Raw genomic sequence first — 16613 nt, 5'->3', positions numbered from 1 at the left:
TTATTCCTTCCTCTGGAATTTTTTCACCCCAACTAACTTCTGCACCGATTAATACTATCGATAATAATAACTTACGATACAGAATTCAAACGCGCCACGAAAAAGTATTAAAAATAAAGTATAACATCTTAAAATTCCATGTACTTATGCAAAGAAACGATTCTCGAACAATATGGCGGACGAGAAAAGGAAGAACAGCTGGATTCGTCAAGTTGGAAAGTGTGCTGAACTTGGTACAACGAAACTTCTTCGAACGTCCAGTAAATCGAGAAGGTGTGTAACGAGAATGAAGCGAAGAAAAAAAAGGGTCTCGCGATATCGTTCATACACGTGAACCCTTATCCGTATCATAGAACTCGATGGAAGAAGAAGAGAGCAAGTGGGGGGTGAAAAAGGTATCAAAAATAAAGTGAGTGAAAGAGGGACAGGGAGAGGGGACAAAGTATAAAGGAAGAAAGGAAACGACAGCCAAGTTGTTGATTGGTTCGTCACGTTTTCACGCGGTAAGCACACGACAGACGCGAGAGCGTGTCGCTTGCCAGGGGGTTCTAGTCGCGTACACGACTCAGCTGGATTATGCAACTGATGAGCTTGCTGGTTCGAAGCGTCGTGCACGAGCCATGCCCTCTCTTCAGTCTGGCTTTTTATCGCCAGAGAAACTTTCTTCTGCGCGCGTTTAACTTATCGAACGGAAACAACGCGGATTTTATAAGTTGGATCCTACCCTTGGCAACCATGGAGGGCGCAGTTGCCACCGCGTCAATTTTCGCGTCAATCTTCTTCCTTCTGGAACTCGAACGAGTTCTCGTATTCCAATAATTATCGATCATCCGCGTTAGTTTGTCTCATTAGACACAGTTTCGTGTTACGCAATATGTGTAGCTGGATATTAACATTTTAACCTGCTGGAAAAGAATTATGAATCGCCAGTAAAAAAAAAAGCGCATAAAAGTTTCCTTGGACTTTTCGACCCATTAAGTCTCGACGTTGCGTTTCAATTTTTTTCGTTTTTCCGCGGATCTAATCCGATAATGCAAATGGACTGGCGAAGAAATTGAAAATGGACGGCGCGCTAACGATCAGGTCAGGACTTAATGGGTTGAAGAAGTTTAGGAATAAGGCTTTTCTCGCGCAATTTTCCGTTGAGCAACTGTTCGATTGCATTCTAGGAAAAACAGAATTGACATATTCCTCGTAACAGCTTTATCGTAAGCTACATATTTCTCTTTTATTTTTACGACTGCAGATAAACGCATAATGTATGCAGAATATATGGTATACGTCGAAAACGGTTCTTCGTTTCGTTCATTTCAGGAGTATGTCGAAACCTGTGAATGCAGTCTTTATACTTTTGTTTTCAAATGACTCATCGTCGCGTCTACTTTCAAATTCTACGCGCATCCGGAAAGTTCTTAAGCGCCTTCGCTCGTGTATCGCAATGGAAGCGTTGCGTGGCAAAAAAAAAAAAAGAAGAAAACGGGACAAAGTACGGTGAGAGTATTAGAACAAAACTGGGAACTTTATCGAGCCACTGTGATTCGACGTGAGTTATTAAGGATTAAATAATAGATGTGTACGATACCAAGCAAGATTCCTGAAACTTTTCGTACAATACGAGCTTCTTAAAGTAAACTTCGCTGGCATGGAAAAGCAATGCGGGAGAAATGGCCTTGAATAAGCAATATATTTGGTCCACGCTTTAGATGAGCATAAAAGCGTAGAAACTCTTCGAGCAGACTATTTTCTGGCTTGAAAGTTTCAGCAAAATTTCGTTTATTCAAAAAGATTAAACTGGCTACCACTTTTGGCGTTGAATATGTAAAGTATTTGGATTTTGATCCAAATTTCAGTGGCGTTCGTTTCCATCTTGACACATAGGAGTGCGTGGAAGATCTGCAAAATCGTAGACGATGCAAACGATCACGTGATACCTATCGATCGTTGTTTGCGAGCAGCTGGATAAATAACGGCGAAATCGGTGAGCGATTGGAAAATCTGAGGAACAATCAAGAAATTGCGATTACACGATCCATCACATTCCCGCGGATGTCGCCGCTTTTGACGACTGAAATAATGAAAACCGACTGGAAGCGCGGGCGTTGTCCGGTCGTGCTAGCACAGAAACGTCGGCTGCAGATCGGGGATTACCTCATGTTTCAGGAAACGTTGCATTAACCTCTTGTCTCTCTTTTCTCCGCGACTACACGAAGCACCAAAAAAAAAAAAAAGAAAAAAAGAAGTGGTCAAACACTTCTACGATACTGCAAACCAACTAACCTTTGTATTCGATTCTTAATCCTTCATTTCTATGAAAAACAGAAACAGGTGAAAGATTTGCTGAAGAGAATTCACGGAAAAATAGAAACTGGTTACAGTGAAACGGGTAAAGAAATTCTGAAAAGTTGAAACGATTTTTCTTCGAAGCACCGCAAAAAGAAAAAGAATTCCTGGTAATGGTAATCGTCATTTAAATCGAGGTAATAAAAACTGGATTTCGTAGCGGGGAATGAACAAAATTGCATAAATCATACGGTGTTCCACAATCGTGTATCGTGTTTCAAATTTTGCGTCAATGGATATACCGAGCGTGAATGAATAATAGATCGGCGGCGGTTCTACGAAAAGACACGCCGCTGACTACTGCTCTTAAAGACAATCCGAGAACTGTTTCGTCATAACCTTATTAAGAAAAATGTTAAAATTCTATTATACGAGTTGCTAGGAAAATGTCACCTTCCTCCCATTTGCAATTCGTATTAGAAATTCTACCTACATAAATTACAACCAGATTGTCCACAGCTTTATGTTAAAAGCTTCGCAACGGTGCATTTGAAAACCGAGCCGAGGCTTGCGTAAGAACCGGGAACGCCTGGCGTGAGTGAATTTTTTTAAAAGAGGACGGGAACAATCCTTTTAAAATAACAATCTGTTCGAAAATACCGCGTCGATGCATCTCGATTTTAATGCGCTCCCAACGGCTTTGCAAGATACGTTATCGAGTGTTTTCCCTTGATAAATTAGAATTCTGCGGTCAGATAGACTGAAGGTTCGCATGTATACGCTGTCTCGATGTGTTTGGATGAAATCTAGAAGTTTAAAAAGTGTGATACATCTTTATGTAACTTAAGGAAAAGATGAAATGATGATTAATGACAAATGTTTGTTTTATTGAATCAAAAGTTAGTATTTTTTTCTTGTATATATAGTGGCCTTCAACGGATGACTGCAAATATGTGAGCAACAAATTTAGAAATTCTGAGAACACGAAAGGAAAATTTCCTGTAAAAGGAAAACTGAATCTATTCAAATTTCCATCGAGACTTCAGAGGAAACGTAAAAGGAAAATTGAATCCAGCTGATAAACGACAGATTAATTCACCGACCTTGAATCAACGACTACTTTTCACAGCTACTTCATCAAATAAATCATTTTTATTTCTAACAGTTAAGGAAACATATAAAATTGGAGAACGTCTTCCTATCCGACCACGAAATTGATTGCGAAGAATAATTTTCAAATGCGTTAAGAGGAAAAAAAACGCAACGTGGAAAATTTTCACCGATATCCTTCGCAGAAGACAACGCGTGCCCTTTAGAAGTATCGACAGCGATGTTCTAAAAAGCAAATATCGCGTACGTGAAACGTCCATTGTGAGGACGCGGCGAGGTTCGCAGAAACGACGCGACCATGTTTGACAATGAGAAATGAATGATGTTTAAGCGAAGCGCGAGCGTTTCGTTTGAAAGATAAATTTCATCGTGTCAGGGCCTGATGAATACGCGATTTCGAGATCCATCTGGCGTGCTCGCTATTACTCGTCCTGGCCAAAGAGGAGGAACGAAAGGAAGATTTCTCTTCTGAAGAGTCGCGCGTTTCTCGGCCGTTACCTCACGACGAGCCGGCAGTTGCAACTCTCTAATCGACCGGGTACTCGTTAAGGAATTCTCTTAGCAGCGATCTCGTAATTAACCCGTACATCGTTTTCTCCTCTCCACGCTGCTGAGCTTGCGTTCACGCGTTAAGCTCCTGCCTAACTAGCATTGTCATTTTTTTTCTGGCTTCCATCGTTTGCAACAAATTTATTGTTCCCCCTCACTTCTGATCGAGACGCGTTAAAAAGGGGAAATACGAAGAAATATAGGAACAAGAACAAATTAAAAGAAGAATATGAAATTCCACTTGTTTGGTAAAAAAGATACCTTACAATTAATATTTGCAACTCAATCTTGGTACTGAAATGTCACTTGCATAATAAATTAGAGATTGCAATAAGTACCTCAGGATTTTTCCACATTTTTTCAAGCTCAAAACAATAGGAAATCAGACAGGGGATGGAGGAACCATAATGGCGACCGCGCTGGTGAAAATCCTATAGCCAATGCAAAGAAAACATGGATTTTTAATTTCGTATGAATTTTTAGGCGACAGTACCGATTCTATCATAGAAGAATATCCCCAGTGATTTTCAGTTGAAAGAAAATTTGTCAGACAATTTCTTTACGGATGGTGAAAGATGACATCACGTGAGATTGTGTGCCACATATATATGCGTACGTATGTACAACAGACAGCTACGACTCTACGTGTATTATAGCGAGCTAAATTATGCATCCTGTTCCCTCTTCTCCCTCTCCAATTGGCACCCTGGGATTTCCCTAAGCAGCCATTTCTTTCCCTACTTGTGACACAGTTGTGGGTGACGAATGCATGGCCTAATTCGAACTGCGAAATGAAACACGGTTTCAACGGAGGGACTTAGTTCTCGAACGTTGCTCTCTCAGAAAGCGTGACACGTTATCACAACTTTCGCAACCTTCGTTAACACGTTACGGTCCGTTAATGTTTCTCGTGAACCTTCTTCTGGAATCGGGTGGACATACGTAGGCGTTATGTGAGAAAGCATTTAGAACCTTTTCGACTCGAAAACGCACCGAAGAAAACTTATATCGTGCATTTGTTATACTATAAACATTATTTATACACTTAAGATGACTCTTAATATTATATCCATATATAAAAATAACCTAAATTCCTTAAACACAAAAATCTATAAAATAGCCAGAAGCTATGCTTCCTGTAAAATTTAGATAAAGAGAAAAATCTCTCTTCTATTCATTAAAAAACATCTCGAAACGTTTTCGTTTCAAAGCATCCGATTTTTCCTCAAAAAAGGAAAAGCTGGATGACAAAATTCCAAAGAGTGGATCCCTTTGAGAGTTTGGACAGGTAACCCGCGAAGGGCGGCCATCGCGGTAATTACACCCGCGGGACCAGTGCGCTCCTCGTGGCGGATATAGAGTCTCCTCGTTGAAAGAATTTCTGTACGGTGTTCCGTTTCATAATCTCGACGACCGCCTCAACGAGATCCTTCCTTCCTCAGCCGGCTTTGATCCTCGCAGCTGCTCTTCTCCGCACTGGAAACGCTCTCCGACGGATACGTCAATTAGGATGCCACTAATTCACGGAGGTTGCGACCTTCCTCTGGCTGCCCACGCGCGGGCCAGCGTAATAATAATAACAACTTGTTTGGAAGACGAGATACACCGCCGGGAGAGAATCGAGAGACGGTGGGAAGGCTGAGATCGGGATGAAAGCGTGCCCTGGATCGAGCTGCCATTGGCATTGACAAGCGTGTCAATGCCAGCGTAACGCCTGCCTCGATTTCGTTTCGCTGCTGCTGCTGCCCCTGCAAGGTCACGGAGTCGCAGTTTCCTTCGTCTCCACGATTTCAACGGTCGTTTGTCATTTTTCGGATCTCCGATTTTTCGTTTTTCGGATCGCTCCGCTCTGTTCTTCTCGTTCTTGCACTTTTAATCGTACGGGGTGTTTTAAACGTTTTTAAGATAGGTTAAGAAAGATTATTGTTCTTGCTTTTGGCTCGTCTACGCGTGTCCTTGAATGCAGAAATGTGACGGTTTCCTAGATGCGTCGGTTCTATAAGTATTTCTGCTGTCAGTCATTTTTGATTTTGTTGGATGTGAGTAACGCGTTTAATAAGTTCTCGATTAAATCTTTTATTGCAAGTGTATTCGCATATAGAGTTTCTTTAGAGTAAATTTTAATAAATATGAGTAATAGATATAGTTGTAGTAATAAAATAGTAAAAAAATATGTTTTGCAATTTAATTTTAATTTCAGTGCGTTTGGAGAATATTTGACTTAACGTTTAAAGATAGTTTTCTTCAAAATCTCTCTTTCTTCTTGACTATTGTTACTGAGAAACCTTATCCATCTAATAATATACCTATGTACATATATTATTTATTGAAACTTGGGCGTTGAATATGGGAGACAATATCAGCCAGATGGCCGTCTCAGTTCGCGACAGAAATTCAAACTGTTTATATTATAATACACTGTTGAAGAGTTTTGTTAAAACGTTACTAATTTCTGAACAATGTAATACACGACATTTACAATAAAGACGAGGCACATGGACTCCATCAAAAAATTGTCTTAACAAACATGCGATATAAATTTCTACCAATAATGACACATTATACCAAAATAAGAACAATTATCGTATGTACTCATGCATGTCACATATTTTAATGTAGTTTCATTTATATTTACCTTCTTCCATTTTATTCGTTCTACATTTTCAGGCTCAATCGATGCAAACATTAATTTACTTACAACCATACTTGGAACACCCTGTACACGATGCACTATGCGTATCACCTTTTTCATTTTGCCGCCTCGCACACCGTGAGATAATAGCAATTTTTCCAGTCGTGCGTGGACACGCCTCGATAGTGCATTGAAAAAAAAAAAAAGAAAAATCATACGCGGTAACCACAGCAGACATCACGCGTTGGAGATCGCGCGCAAATATTTGTAGACGGCGGTAACGTTTCCTGTTCGCGGTGTTCATCAATGTAATCGCGGTGATTTTTCGCAATTGTTGTTACGTGCAATCGCTAACGGGAATTCCCTCGAGTGGATACAGATAACAATGAAATTCAATTTCGAGAAGCGATCGATACGATCTATGAATTAATATCGCGATATCTGAACAACGAACGATAGCCGTGTTTAGATCTCAGATGGTTACCAAGTAATTCTTTCGCTTCCTACTAATTTCAATTAACTTATTAAACATCTATCTATATTTAATTCTTAGAATTTCCTGCAAAAATATCTTTCAACCTAAAAAATGCAACATTAGACAAATGAAATAGCAGGTGTGCAAAATGTAGTCAGTTTTAACGATCAATTACAATTCTAGTATTAGTTCCTTTGTACAAGAGATTTCAATACCAGAAGAGATTGAAATAAGAAAATAACAGTAGAGAAATATATCTTAATCCAGTCTATAGTAACCGATAAACAGTGTCATTAACTTTATCCACGAACGAATAATAACGATTACATTTGAAGAATCAGTTTCCTGTAATTTACACACTTTTAGCACATCTCTAATTCGTTGGATAAAGATAATAATCCCATTAATCTCTCTTAATTGTAAGAAAGATTGCGATTCATTTTTCCGTTACTTATTTCATACTATGAGATTACTGTGTATGAAACAATTTCAAATCTGAGGTAATACTATTCGTTAAAATCCGTGAGAAGCGCGCTTTTCGACAATTCCGTCGATCTTTCGCAATTCCATTTCCTCGCGGGATCAGCTGATCCGTATTCACGATAGAAACCGTTTCATTTCCCCCGAATAATTATCGACACAGTGGAACTGAAATTCGTGAACGAAACGATCGGTCCCCCGTCGAGACAATCGAACTTCACGACTTAAACGAACCGCGGATTTAATTATGACGAGGGTAATTACGGTCGAAAGAAAACTGGTAATTAACGGTCGCATAAATTAACACCGTTGCGAAATTAATATCCACCGTCACAGAGTGTATCATTAAGCGATAGGGGAGCACGGTGGAGAGCAGCTTGGCGTGCTCCAATCCCGAAAGACCTCCGAGAGCCCTCTAAATTGACCGGCCGGGGTCAATAAGCGGGGGTCAAAAGAGCGCGACTCGTATCGAATTAGCTGGTCGCGGAGGAATTAACCCCCGGGCCAATTGCGCGCCTCGCGTCCGCAGCCCTGCCTCGTCGTCGACTTAAACATTTATCGCGACGCACTTTTTCCTACCCCCGTCGCTTAAACGCGCCTGAAAGTCTCCCGTGGAAAGCGCATTTTAACCTCTGAATACTTAAACAACCACGCCACTTGGTATCGCTACCAAGCGCGCAGACACTCGTTCAACGTTTCTTTTGTCAAGATGTATAACAGGAAACTGCACACTTTGACGATGACTATTCTGCCTGACCTTCCCCAAGACCATTATTCCATAACATAGGTTGCAGTTTTCTCAGTGTAAGATTGGAACGAGTATATTGTTATTGTACCAGTGTTCTTTAACGCAACTTGTACTTGCAAAGGTATCCTCGAAAATTGTACGATCCGTAGAATGATAAAGAGCAGCGAGAATGTAAATTCGAGTTTGAATAAAACAGTACGCTCGCAAGATCACCTCGAGGAATGAACGAGGGGCGCCCTTATCTCGGGCGAGGGTGATCTCTGAAAAGTTATCTTCGCGGCGTTTGTTGTATCTGGCGCAGAGAGTGCGAGATTCATCCTTGAGATTGAACGCCGGCGCGGAATTAAAATGTGAATAGGAAGTAACACACGTAGAGATACTTACCCGGCTTCCTGCGCGAGCTCCAAAGCACGGGAGGATGCGCGGAGGCGGCGACGGCAGCGGAGGGGTTACCGGCGGAGGCAGCCAGCTTGACTGCGTTCCGCGTACCTAAAACCAAAACAACGTTTCACTGCTGTATGCGGTTAAGTCCTCCATTCAACACGCTTCTTCTTTCTAGTTTCCTTTTTTCGCCATTCCAAGAAAGTGTGCGCCGCGCGTGACTCCTCGAATATTTGTAAGCGAACAGCGTGCACCGTCCCGAGTAAAGGAGGACGCGAGGAGTTACCGCGTGCACGCTTCCTTCGTTGTTGTTCGTTAAGGGTAGAAGTGGAATATTCGCGGGCGTTACGCGCGAAATGTAAAGCGCGACGAGAATTAAAAATTTACATTTCTTTGCTGTTTTGGAGTTTGGAGAAATGTTTGCGTGGACGATCGCGTCACTGGGGTAGCGAAATATATTTGTAGGGGTTGATAAATTGTGAATAACATAGAACGAACTGTTCTCTTTCGGTTTTAGTAGTTTGTGTACAGTGAAGAAGAAAATATGTATAAACGTTTGTGTATATTTGGCAATTATATGTCGTGAGATAGTGTTATAATTCACGTAGCTATTATAGTTGTTAATCCCGATTAATATATTTATCGCAGAGGCGAAGTCATCTTGACGTTTCACGAACGAAGGAATATTTATAATTTACGAATGAGCATTCTCTGCGGCGACAGTCATTTTTCAAGGCGGCGGTCCTCGACAAGCGAAGACCGGAAAGGCAGCCAGTAATAGGACATGTAAGGGTAACGATGCAAAGGAATAAACTTTTATTTTTATTCATTTACGTGAGTTGTTTTCCTTATGAACCCCCCTTCTGCAATTCTTATATAGTAATGTGTACGTCTTCCAGATTTTTATCATTGAATTATCGCAATTTGCTATTCCACGATAGTTTTCAGTTTTCAGGTCAAGATGACATCCTGTTGCGGAGCGTCGACGAGCAAGAAGCACATCTCACTCGATCTTGCGAAGGTACACTCATTTGTATATAATCTCATTTGCAAATATACCAGCGTCGATACTGCAACGTGCATAAGAAAAAAGCTCTGAGCGTATCTAATGGTCGTTCACCACTTTCATCACCACGGGACGTGATACAAATTGGAGCGAAGCGACGGGTACTCGAGGGTGCCATAAATTGCACCCTTCTCGATACCGCGCCGTGGCTCAGGGAGTTAAACTGTTTTGCACCTCGCCAGGGATGATTCATTCTTTATTAAAGTACTCTACTATATCACCATCGCTGTACTATACTCAGTACGCTATTTTGTATTTTAATACCGCAAAGTGTCCTCAGCGAAATAAAAATTAATTCGAACACATTCGAAGCGCTAGTCTGTCGTGTGTTTCGTATTATTCAATAAACGAAACGATAGACGCAAGTGCGATAAGCACGAGGAAAAGGAAAAGAAAGTCGAGCGCGCGAATCAATCTCGAAAGCTGGAATTCTGTCGAAGAAAAAAAGAGTATCACAGAATTCATTAGCGAACAGATACCGCGAGACATTTTTCGTTCCCGCCCTTTTCTTTCTTTTTTCATTCGTTCGTGGGGTATATCGCTCAACCCATATTTTCCACTCTGGTGTTATGAAAAGCGATACGGCAGAGACAAACGGTTCCAGTCCACACGCCTTCAACAATCGTCCGTTTATCATTTTTGATAGTGAAACGGGACACGAGCGAGTGTGTCGGATTACTTCGTCTTACATTCGCGTTAACAAGTTATCGAGCAATGCTCGACGGCGGTAGTCTGCGAAAATTAGCAACCAAGCCCAGCTTGCGTTTCTCGACGGTGGAACGGGATCGTTTTAATCGCGTCGCCGAGTATTTTTTATCCCGCTGCTTGCACATTTTGCAACCATTTTCGAGCCACGTCACGTCGCGCAATTCGTCAAAGGATTAAGAGCAACTTTGTATTAACGCAACATTTCATTTACAAGACCGCCTTTTTGCAAATCAATAATTCACACCAACTCGAAAAGGGGAAAGCACAAATGAAATATTACTTAAACTTGATTTTTAGCGGGTTAACAATATTTTATTCGCACTAGAATACGCTGTTGGGGCCAGTGTTACGCTATCTCTTACAAGTCATGCATGAGTTGCTTGCGAATTGTATCATGCTCGAATTGCTTCATTATAATAAAAGCAACTCGTATCTGCGCCGTTATAAAAATGTTTTACAACGACAAATCCAAGCCCACTGCGAAGTACAAGTTGGGAATAACAAATTAAAGCAAGATTTATTAAGCCACTTCGCGTGTACCCAATTATACAGTGAATCACGGGCGTTATATCTATTTCTTTTTCTGTCCGCGTCACTAATAATCCATCCAGCCGGTTGATGCGATTATAAACAACGGAAAGAAGTATAACGCGCGATGATAAATCCTGACCGTATCAAATTTATAGTTTGAATGGAAGAATAATACGATTGGCAGCGTGTTTTGTTAAAGTTCGAGCGCGTACGTCCGCCGATTGTCGTTGGCCACGTAAGGAGCGATAAATACGGTAGAACCGGCAAAATGGGCGACGATAATTTATAGGCACATCAAATTAATTGCCGCAAAATTCTGTAGAAACGCAGTAAATTACCGCTGATAAGATTATGGTGCCATGAATTTCCGTGAGACGATGCGTTTAACTCTGGCTAGGAAAAATCGGCGATTCACTTAGCCACGCTCATGCGCCGCCACGATTTCACTTTGTTCACGTTCTCCAACCGTACGACATTGTATAACATTCATCATCGTTGCGATTATTTATTACCATTCGGTATCGCCGATGTCAGTTTCGCGTATGCCCGCTTTTCATATTCCAAGCGACAACTTTTTTACCAGAGGTACGCGCTACCATTTTGAAATTGCGAAAGGAGACGCGTGTCTCCAATTTCTTGGGTTCCTCGTTTACCAAAAATTCTCGCGTTCCCTTCTAATTAACGCAATTATAATTTGCTTAGCAAGAAACTGTGCTAACATCATCGCACCTTTAATACAAAACGTTATCGAGACATTTCAATCGCATATTCTAACAAAAACAGCCCATGGAAAGGTAAATAGAAAAAGCTCGAAGACACGCAGAAATGATCTTCAGAAAAATTCGTAGAACACCTTACGGAGAGAGAGAGAGAAACAGAAGACTTACGAAAACAGTGAACCCTATCGTCGTTTTCAGGACTGGACGCGGCTGTGTAGTTGCAGGTGCAAATGCAGAAGAGTTTCCTCTTGGCGTCGCGGCTGATCTGGCAACGACCCTGCCGATCGACTGCCATTGCGATCACCAGAGCACTAAGCTCGCTGCGCCCAGTCGAATCGGTACGATTCGACCGCTGAGGGTGGTAGCCACGGCCAACCGGAACAGAGGTGGGACTATCAGGTGAATTCGTTCTAATCGCGAGTACGAACGCGAGTAGACATTAAATAAGTGGAAAAGTAGGGACGGACGTGCGTGTTCCGACGCGATTCCTTATCGAGCCATTCACCCATGTCCGACAGCTCGCCATCCCTGGGCGCGATACGGATATAGGGTTCGGTCGCGACTCGCCTCGAGGGCTGGGGTTGCTCGCGCAGACGGAACGTGCAGCTCTTCATGGGTAACACAATCATTAAGGCACGTGGACGTTAATTAAACGGTCTATGATCGTTGGATCCAGTTCCTGATCTCATCACGCTAATGGCCGCTATTATGATCACGGATGCCTGGACGAAATGTTATTTTCGAATTTGACGAGCACGCTGGGGAAACCACCGGGACAAATCGCCTGCGGCTACGGTCGAGGGTGTGGCGTAGGGGTGGGCCAGAGATCGGTGCTGGCTAAACGTGTCTCTAGAACGTTATCGTGATTGCGGTGTGCTTCGAGTTTGCTTCGAATTTAGAACTCGAAACGATAGGTTATTTGACATTTTGAAACTTGTGGTGTTCTTCAGTTTTGTGTTTGGTTATTTTGTTTGAAGGAGATAATCGATTATTCTTGGGGGGAGTTTCGAAGGATTGTTTTGCAAATTGAAATACGACGAGGAGAGAACTTTCTTTTTAAGAAAGAACGATTTTAAAGATCGATAATCCTGAAGTATCGATAAGATGTGAAATAAGAAAAATAAGGATTCCTTTATCTTCGCTGCATCGAAAGATTAAAAGATTGCCATAAAAGACTTAATCGAGACGTTTAATATAATTATAATACAATACAGCAGCAATGATGCTTTCGTGTTTAATTGCTAATTAATTTGTCAGTAAATCACCAGCGAAATTTCAGGTTACAATTTCAAGCGGGTTTTCTTCGCGTTTCACGTGTTTGATTATAAAATATTAGTGATATCACGGTAATGAGACCACAAAGGACGCTGAAGGCTAACACCGGCCGCGATTTATCGTCGGTATTTATCACTGTCGTTCCTGTTTCATGTAGTCTCAAAAATAAGAGAACCAGGCGTCGCGCGTTCAAAAATATGGGTAATTAAAGTGGCACAACTTCATATTTTACATCTCTCCCTATTTCCGCCAGTTAAATCACTGTTTCGAGACGTATTAATTAAATACCTCGCTGCTAGCATTATACGTACGCGTTTCGTCCATTTGTTAAAAAAAAGTCGGACGATAGAGAAACTAAATACGCGACGATTAATGTCTCATAAGAGAAGCGTGGAAAGACTGAGTTAATTAATCATAACTTATAATAAATATACATTCGTTATAACGCACATTTTTAGCAAAAGCAATTAGAATACACGCGCGATGGTTTTAACCAGTATAACGTGTGACGTGATAACATTAGCAGTCTTCTATATACTCATTTGTTGCATTAAACATGTACAACGATTTTCGATATCGCGTTAATTCGTTTTTCTCCACTTCGTGCTGTTTTTTCTGGTACTCAGAGGTATATATGTACGCGTATACACGTTATTCCTAGAGAGCTCGTACGTAGATTAACGATTATTGTCCAACGTTATCAAAGACGCGCAAGTACGACCATTGGTATCATTCAATGCGCGTAATAGATCGCTACCTCGGGTTTCCCCAAATGATTATGTGGGTGCCAGAACACAGGCTTCCTAGTTTCACAATTGAAAACGCTGGAAAGGCCCGATAACGGATGACTAACCGATATTATCGCGGCGCTTCAAAACGTGAACTCTCTTCACCGCTCTTCATGTATTACGCAGTCTTATATATGCATAAGGTGTTACGCGTATTCTTTCGCGCGACAATTTTCCAACTCGTCCCGAAAAAATTGTATCATTTTCCGTGACGATTTCGAGGTTGATCGGTTCGAACCACAAAAGTGTTCATTCATGTCATTAATCGTATACTGTCGAAGGTATTTTATTTATCGTAAGACTTTCAGCCGATGTTTCGAGTATTCGTCAATACGAAAACGATGGAAGATAATTGAACAATGTTGGGTTAAAATTTGTTTAACGTGTGCAACTCTGATTGTGATAATATTATTCTTGATCGCGGTGACAGAGGAATGTACTTTCGTTAAGTTTATTTTAGCTGGAGAGTAGTCTGCAAATAAAAGAAGCAGGTACGATGATGGAACATTCTAGCAATAAAGTGACAAAAGTGACTTTTAAGTGGCACAGGCAACCATTGAAATTAACATCCGCAGTAACGCCCCGCACACCTTGCGAGGTTGCTTTGTCGCGCGAGAAGTTCTTTACCTTGTCGGTTTCGTGTCTACACAGGCTGCGGATCAGATAAACAACTTCTAGAAATCGGTGTCGCGATTAATTCAGTCACACGGTACGTAGAAAGTGACATCTAAATGCGAAGAGTACGTTCGAGTCTCACGTCTCTCGCTTAATATCGATACAAGCAATTGTGTACGCGATAACTCTCTTAATAAGTACTGTGAACCTACTATCTCTACGAGAAGACGATGAGTACCGCTATTAGTCACCAATTCGTCACCAATGTACAGATTTTTATAGTATCGACTACACATATACCAGATCTGTTTGAATATTTATGAATGACAGCGTGCAGGATTCATTGTATCGCAAGATATTAGCATAACACTCGAGATTATTGTTAAAAAAGCGACTGAGAGAGATAAAAAATTTCTTAGCATTTTCTGAATATTAAAAATACTTTAAATTGAAAATTAAACGCTCGATTGACACGAATTATGATAATGTAAATTTGCTGGTTAATTATAATTATTAGGTGGCAAGTGACGAATAATTAATCGTTTGATGGCCATTCTGGTTAATTAAATTTGCTGAAATAATAAGTAGCTAGTCGATGAAATAATTCGGGTGAAGCGAAACGAGGTCGCGATTAATTAAAATAATTCGAGAAATATTTATACCTCGTGCACGAAGTGTGCTACAAATTCAATGAACGCCTTCATTGCAACTGTGCGATTACGCAATCGCTGGCAAAACATTCAACAGTTATGCTAAGCTTAGATTTACCGTCCCGGTAGATTTCCTCTTGGAAAATATGTAAAATCCGCGTCATGAACGCCATACGTCCGCGTATGAACGATTCCTACGTACCAAGTCGCGTGCCAAATATCAAAGTTTTAATGGAAACTTGCCTGGATAAATTTCCACTCGAATTTAAGAACCGAATTTGATTCTCTCGTGCAAAACTTCTATCCAAAAATCGCTGATTCGTGTAGCGACATTTGACATTTCAAGACTTTTCTTCGACATTTGTACAGTGTGCAACTGTAATTATTGAACGGATGTAACCTAAACTGCTCATTATTTTCATTTTCATTATATCTTCAGTTTCAAACTCTGCTTAATTACTGTGTGCATACAACTAAGTGCACAGATTTACTACTACAGTTCGACAAATTTTACGCAACGCCAATTAAAATCGCGATAAAAAAAGAAGAGAGAGCTGTATCAAAACCGTGATGTTCATTTTCATTATCCACTGGCACGTGCGCCGATAAATTCCCACTTTTATTTACAAAGTTCTACCCCGCGCGACAATGAGCCCGATATTTGAAAAGAAACGATTCCGAACGGAGGAGTATTTGGGCCACTGAGAGAGTCGCCGTAGGAAGTGGTAATAAAAAAAGTTGAAGAAAAAGTTCGGCAAGCTGACGAGTAATTTTACAGGCAAGATGACGCGAGTCTTTCCGTTTCCTGGGAAAGAAGTTTCGCGGGCGGTTGGATACGCGTCCTCGAGGCCTCTCCACTGGGTCATCGGGGTTTCCCGTCGAAAGGATCGTTCGCCGTTTGCGGCTGATTTCGATCGTTTCCCGCGCGTAACTCGATTATTAGCTCCGTCGAAAGGCAATTGAGGGAAGGATCCGACACGCACGTCGCGTCCACGTGCCTGCGTATCAGCTGGCATCTGTCGAATTCAAAAGGCCCCGGGGAGCCGACAATGGAGGACAAGCTCTGGCCATTAGCATTGCCAGCGCCATACTCGAGGATCGCCGCTGCGACGAGGAACGATTCACTGCGAAACGGGACCTTGACACTAGCCTATTCACCAGCCCGTTCCTCGTTACTCTACACTCTTTCTACTTTGACCGTGCGTTCATTCTGAAACGCAGAAAATCGATTCGATTCATCAATGGAATCTTTTTGCCGCGTGCTTGTTCAGCTGGTACTCGGATGGAAACAGGCGTAGCCATGCTAGATACGTTCCTTTTTCTTTTTTTTTTTTTTTTTTTTTTTTTTTTTTTTTTTTAACGTTAGCGTTAGATAAATAGTGGCTCGTGAAAAGAGCATTTTTATCGAATTCACGAGGTAAATGTTTTAAGATAGACGAAGATGTGCAACAGCCATCAAAGTAAGCGGTTGGACACGGACGCGAACGACATTCTTTCTCATTTGGTGTACGTAATTTGCAAATCAAAAGATCGAAGTTACGTACGTTTTGCAATTGGAAATAACTTCGTTTCGCATCTAGAGAGAGAGAGAGAGACTGCATGTTGA

The 16613-nt window shown here is 41.4% G+C and overlaps 2 protein-coding genes across 6 annotated transcripts in view; both read right to left on the bottom strand.

Moving 5' to 3' along the window:
- LOC143424547 (putative hydroxyacid-oxoacid transhydrogenase, mitochondrial) overlaps positions 1 to 16613 on the bottom strand; it is a 146651-nt gene that overhangs the window by 6021 nt on the left and 124017 nt on the right. The gene's annotated exons all lie outside the window — the stretch shown is intronic.
- Positions 1 to 16613, bottom strand: part of LOC143424510 (dual 3',5'-cyclic-AMP and -GMP phosphodiesterase 11) — an 89059-nt gene that overhangs the window by 45371 nt on the left and 27075 nt on the right. For 3 of the 5 annotated variants that reach the window (XM_076896613.1, XM_076896611.1, XM_076896612.1), the window contains exon 2: positions 8659 to 8763. Coding sequence is in view for 4 of the 5 variants with exons in the window: in XM_076896611.1 (XP_076752726.1) it covers positions 8659 to 8763 (105 nt within the window). In the remaining variant the exon portion in view is untranslated. Of the gene's footprint in view, positions 1 to 8658; positions 8764 to 11847; positions 12004 to 16613 lie in introns of those variants that run through there. The other 2 variants (XM_076896609.1, XM_076896610.1) reach the window with 1 other exon arrangement.

The sequence above is a fragment of the Xylocopa sonorina genome, chromosome 6 (genome assembly GCF_050948175.1).
Source record: "Xylocopa sonorina isolate GNS202 chromosome 6, iyXylSono1_principal, whole genome shotgun sequence".
NCBI lineage: Eukaryota > Metazoa > Arthropoda > Insecta > Hymenoptera > Apidae > Xylocopa > Xylocopa sonorina.
This window is presented reverse-complemented; position numbering and strand designations above follow the sequence as displayed.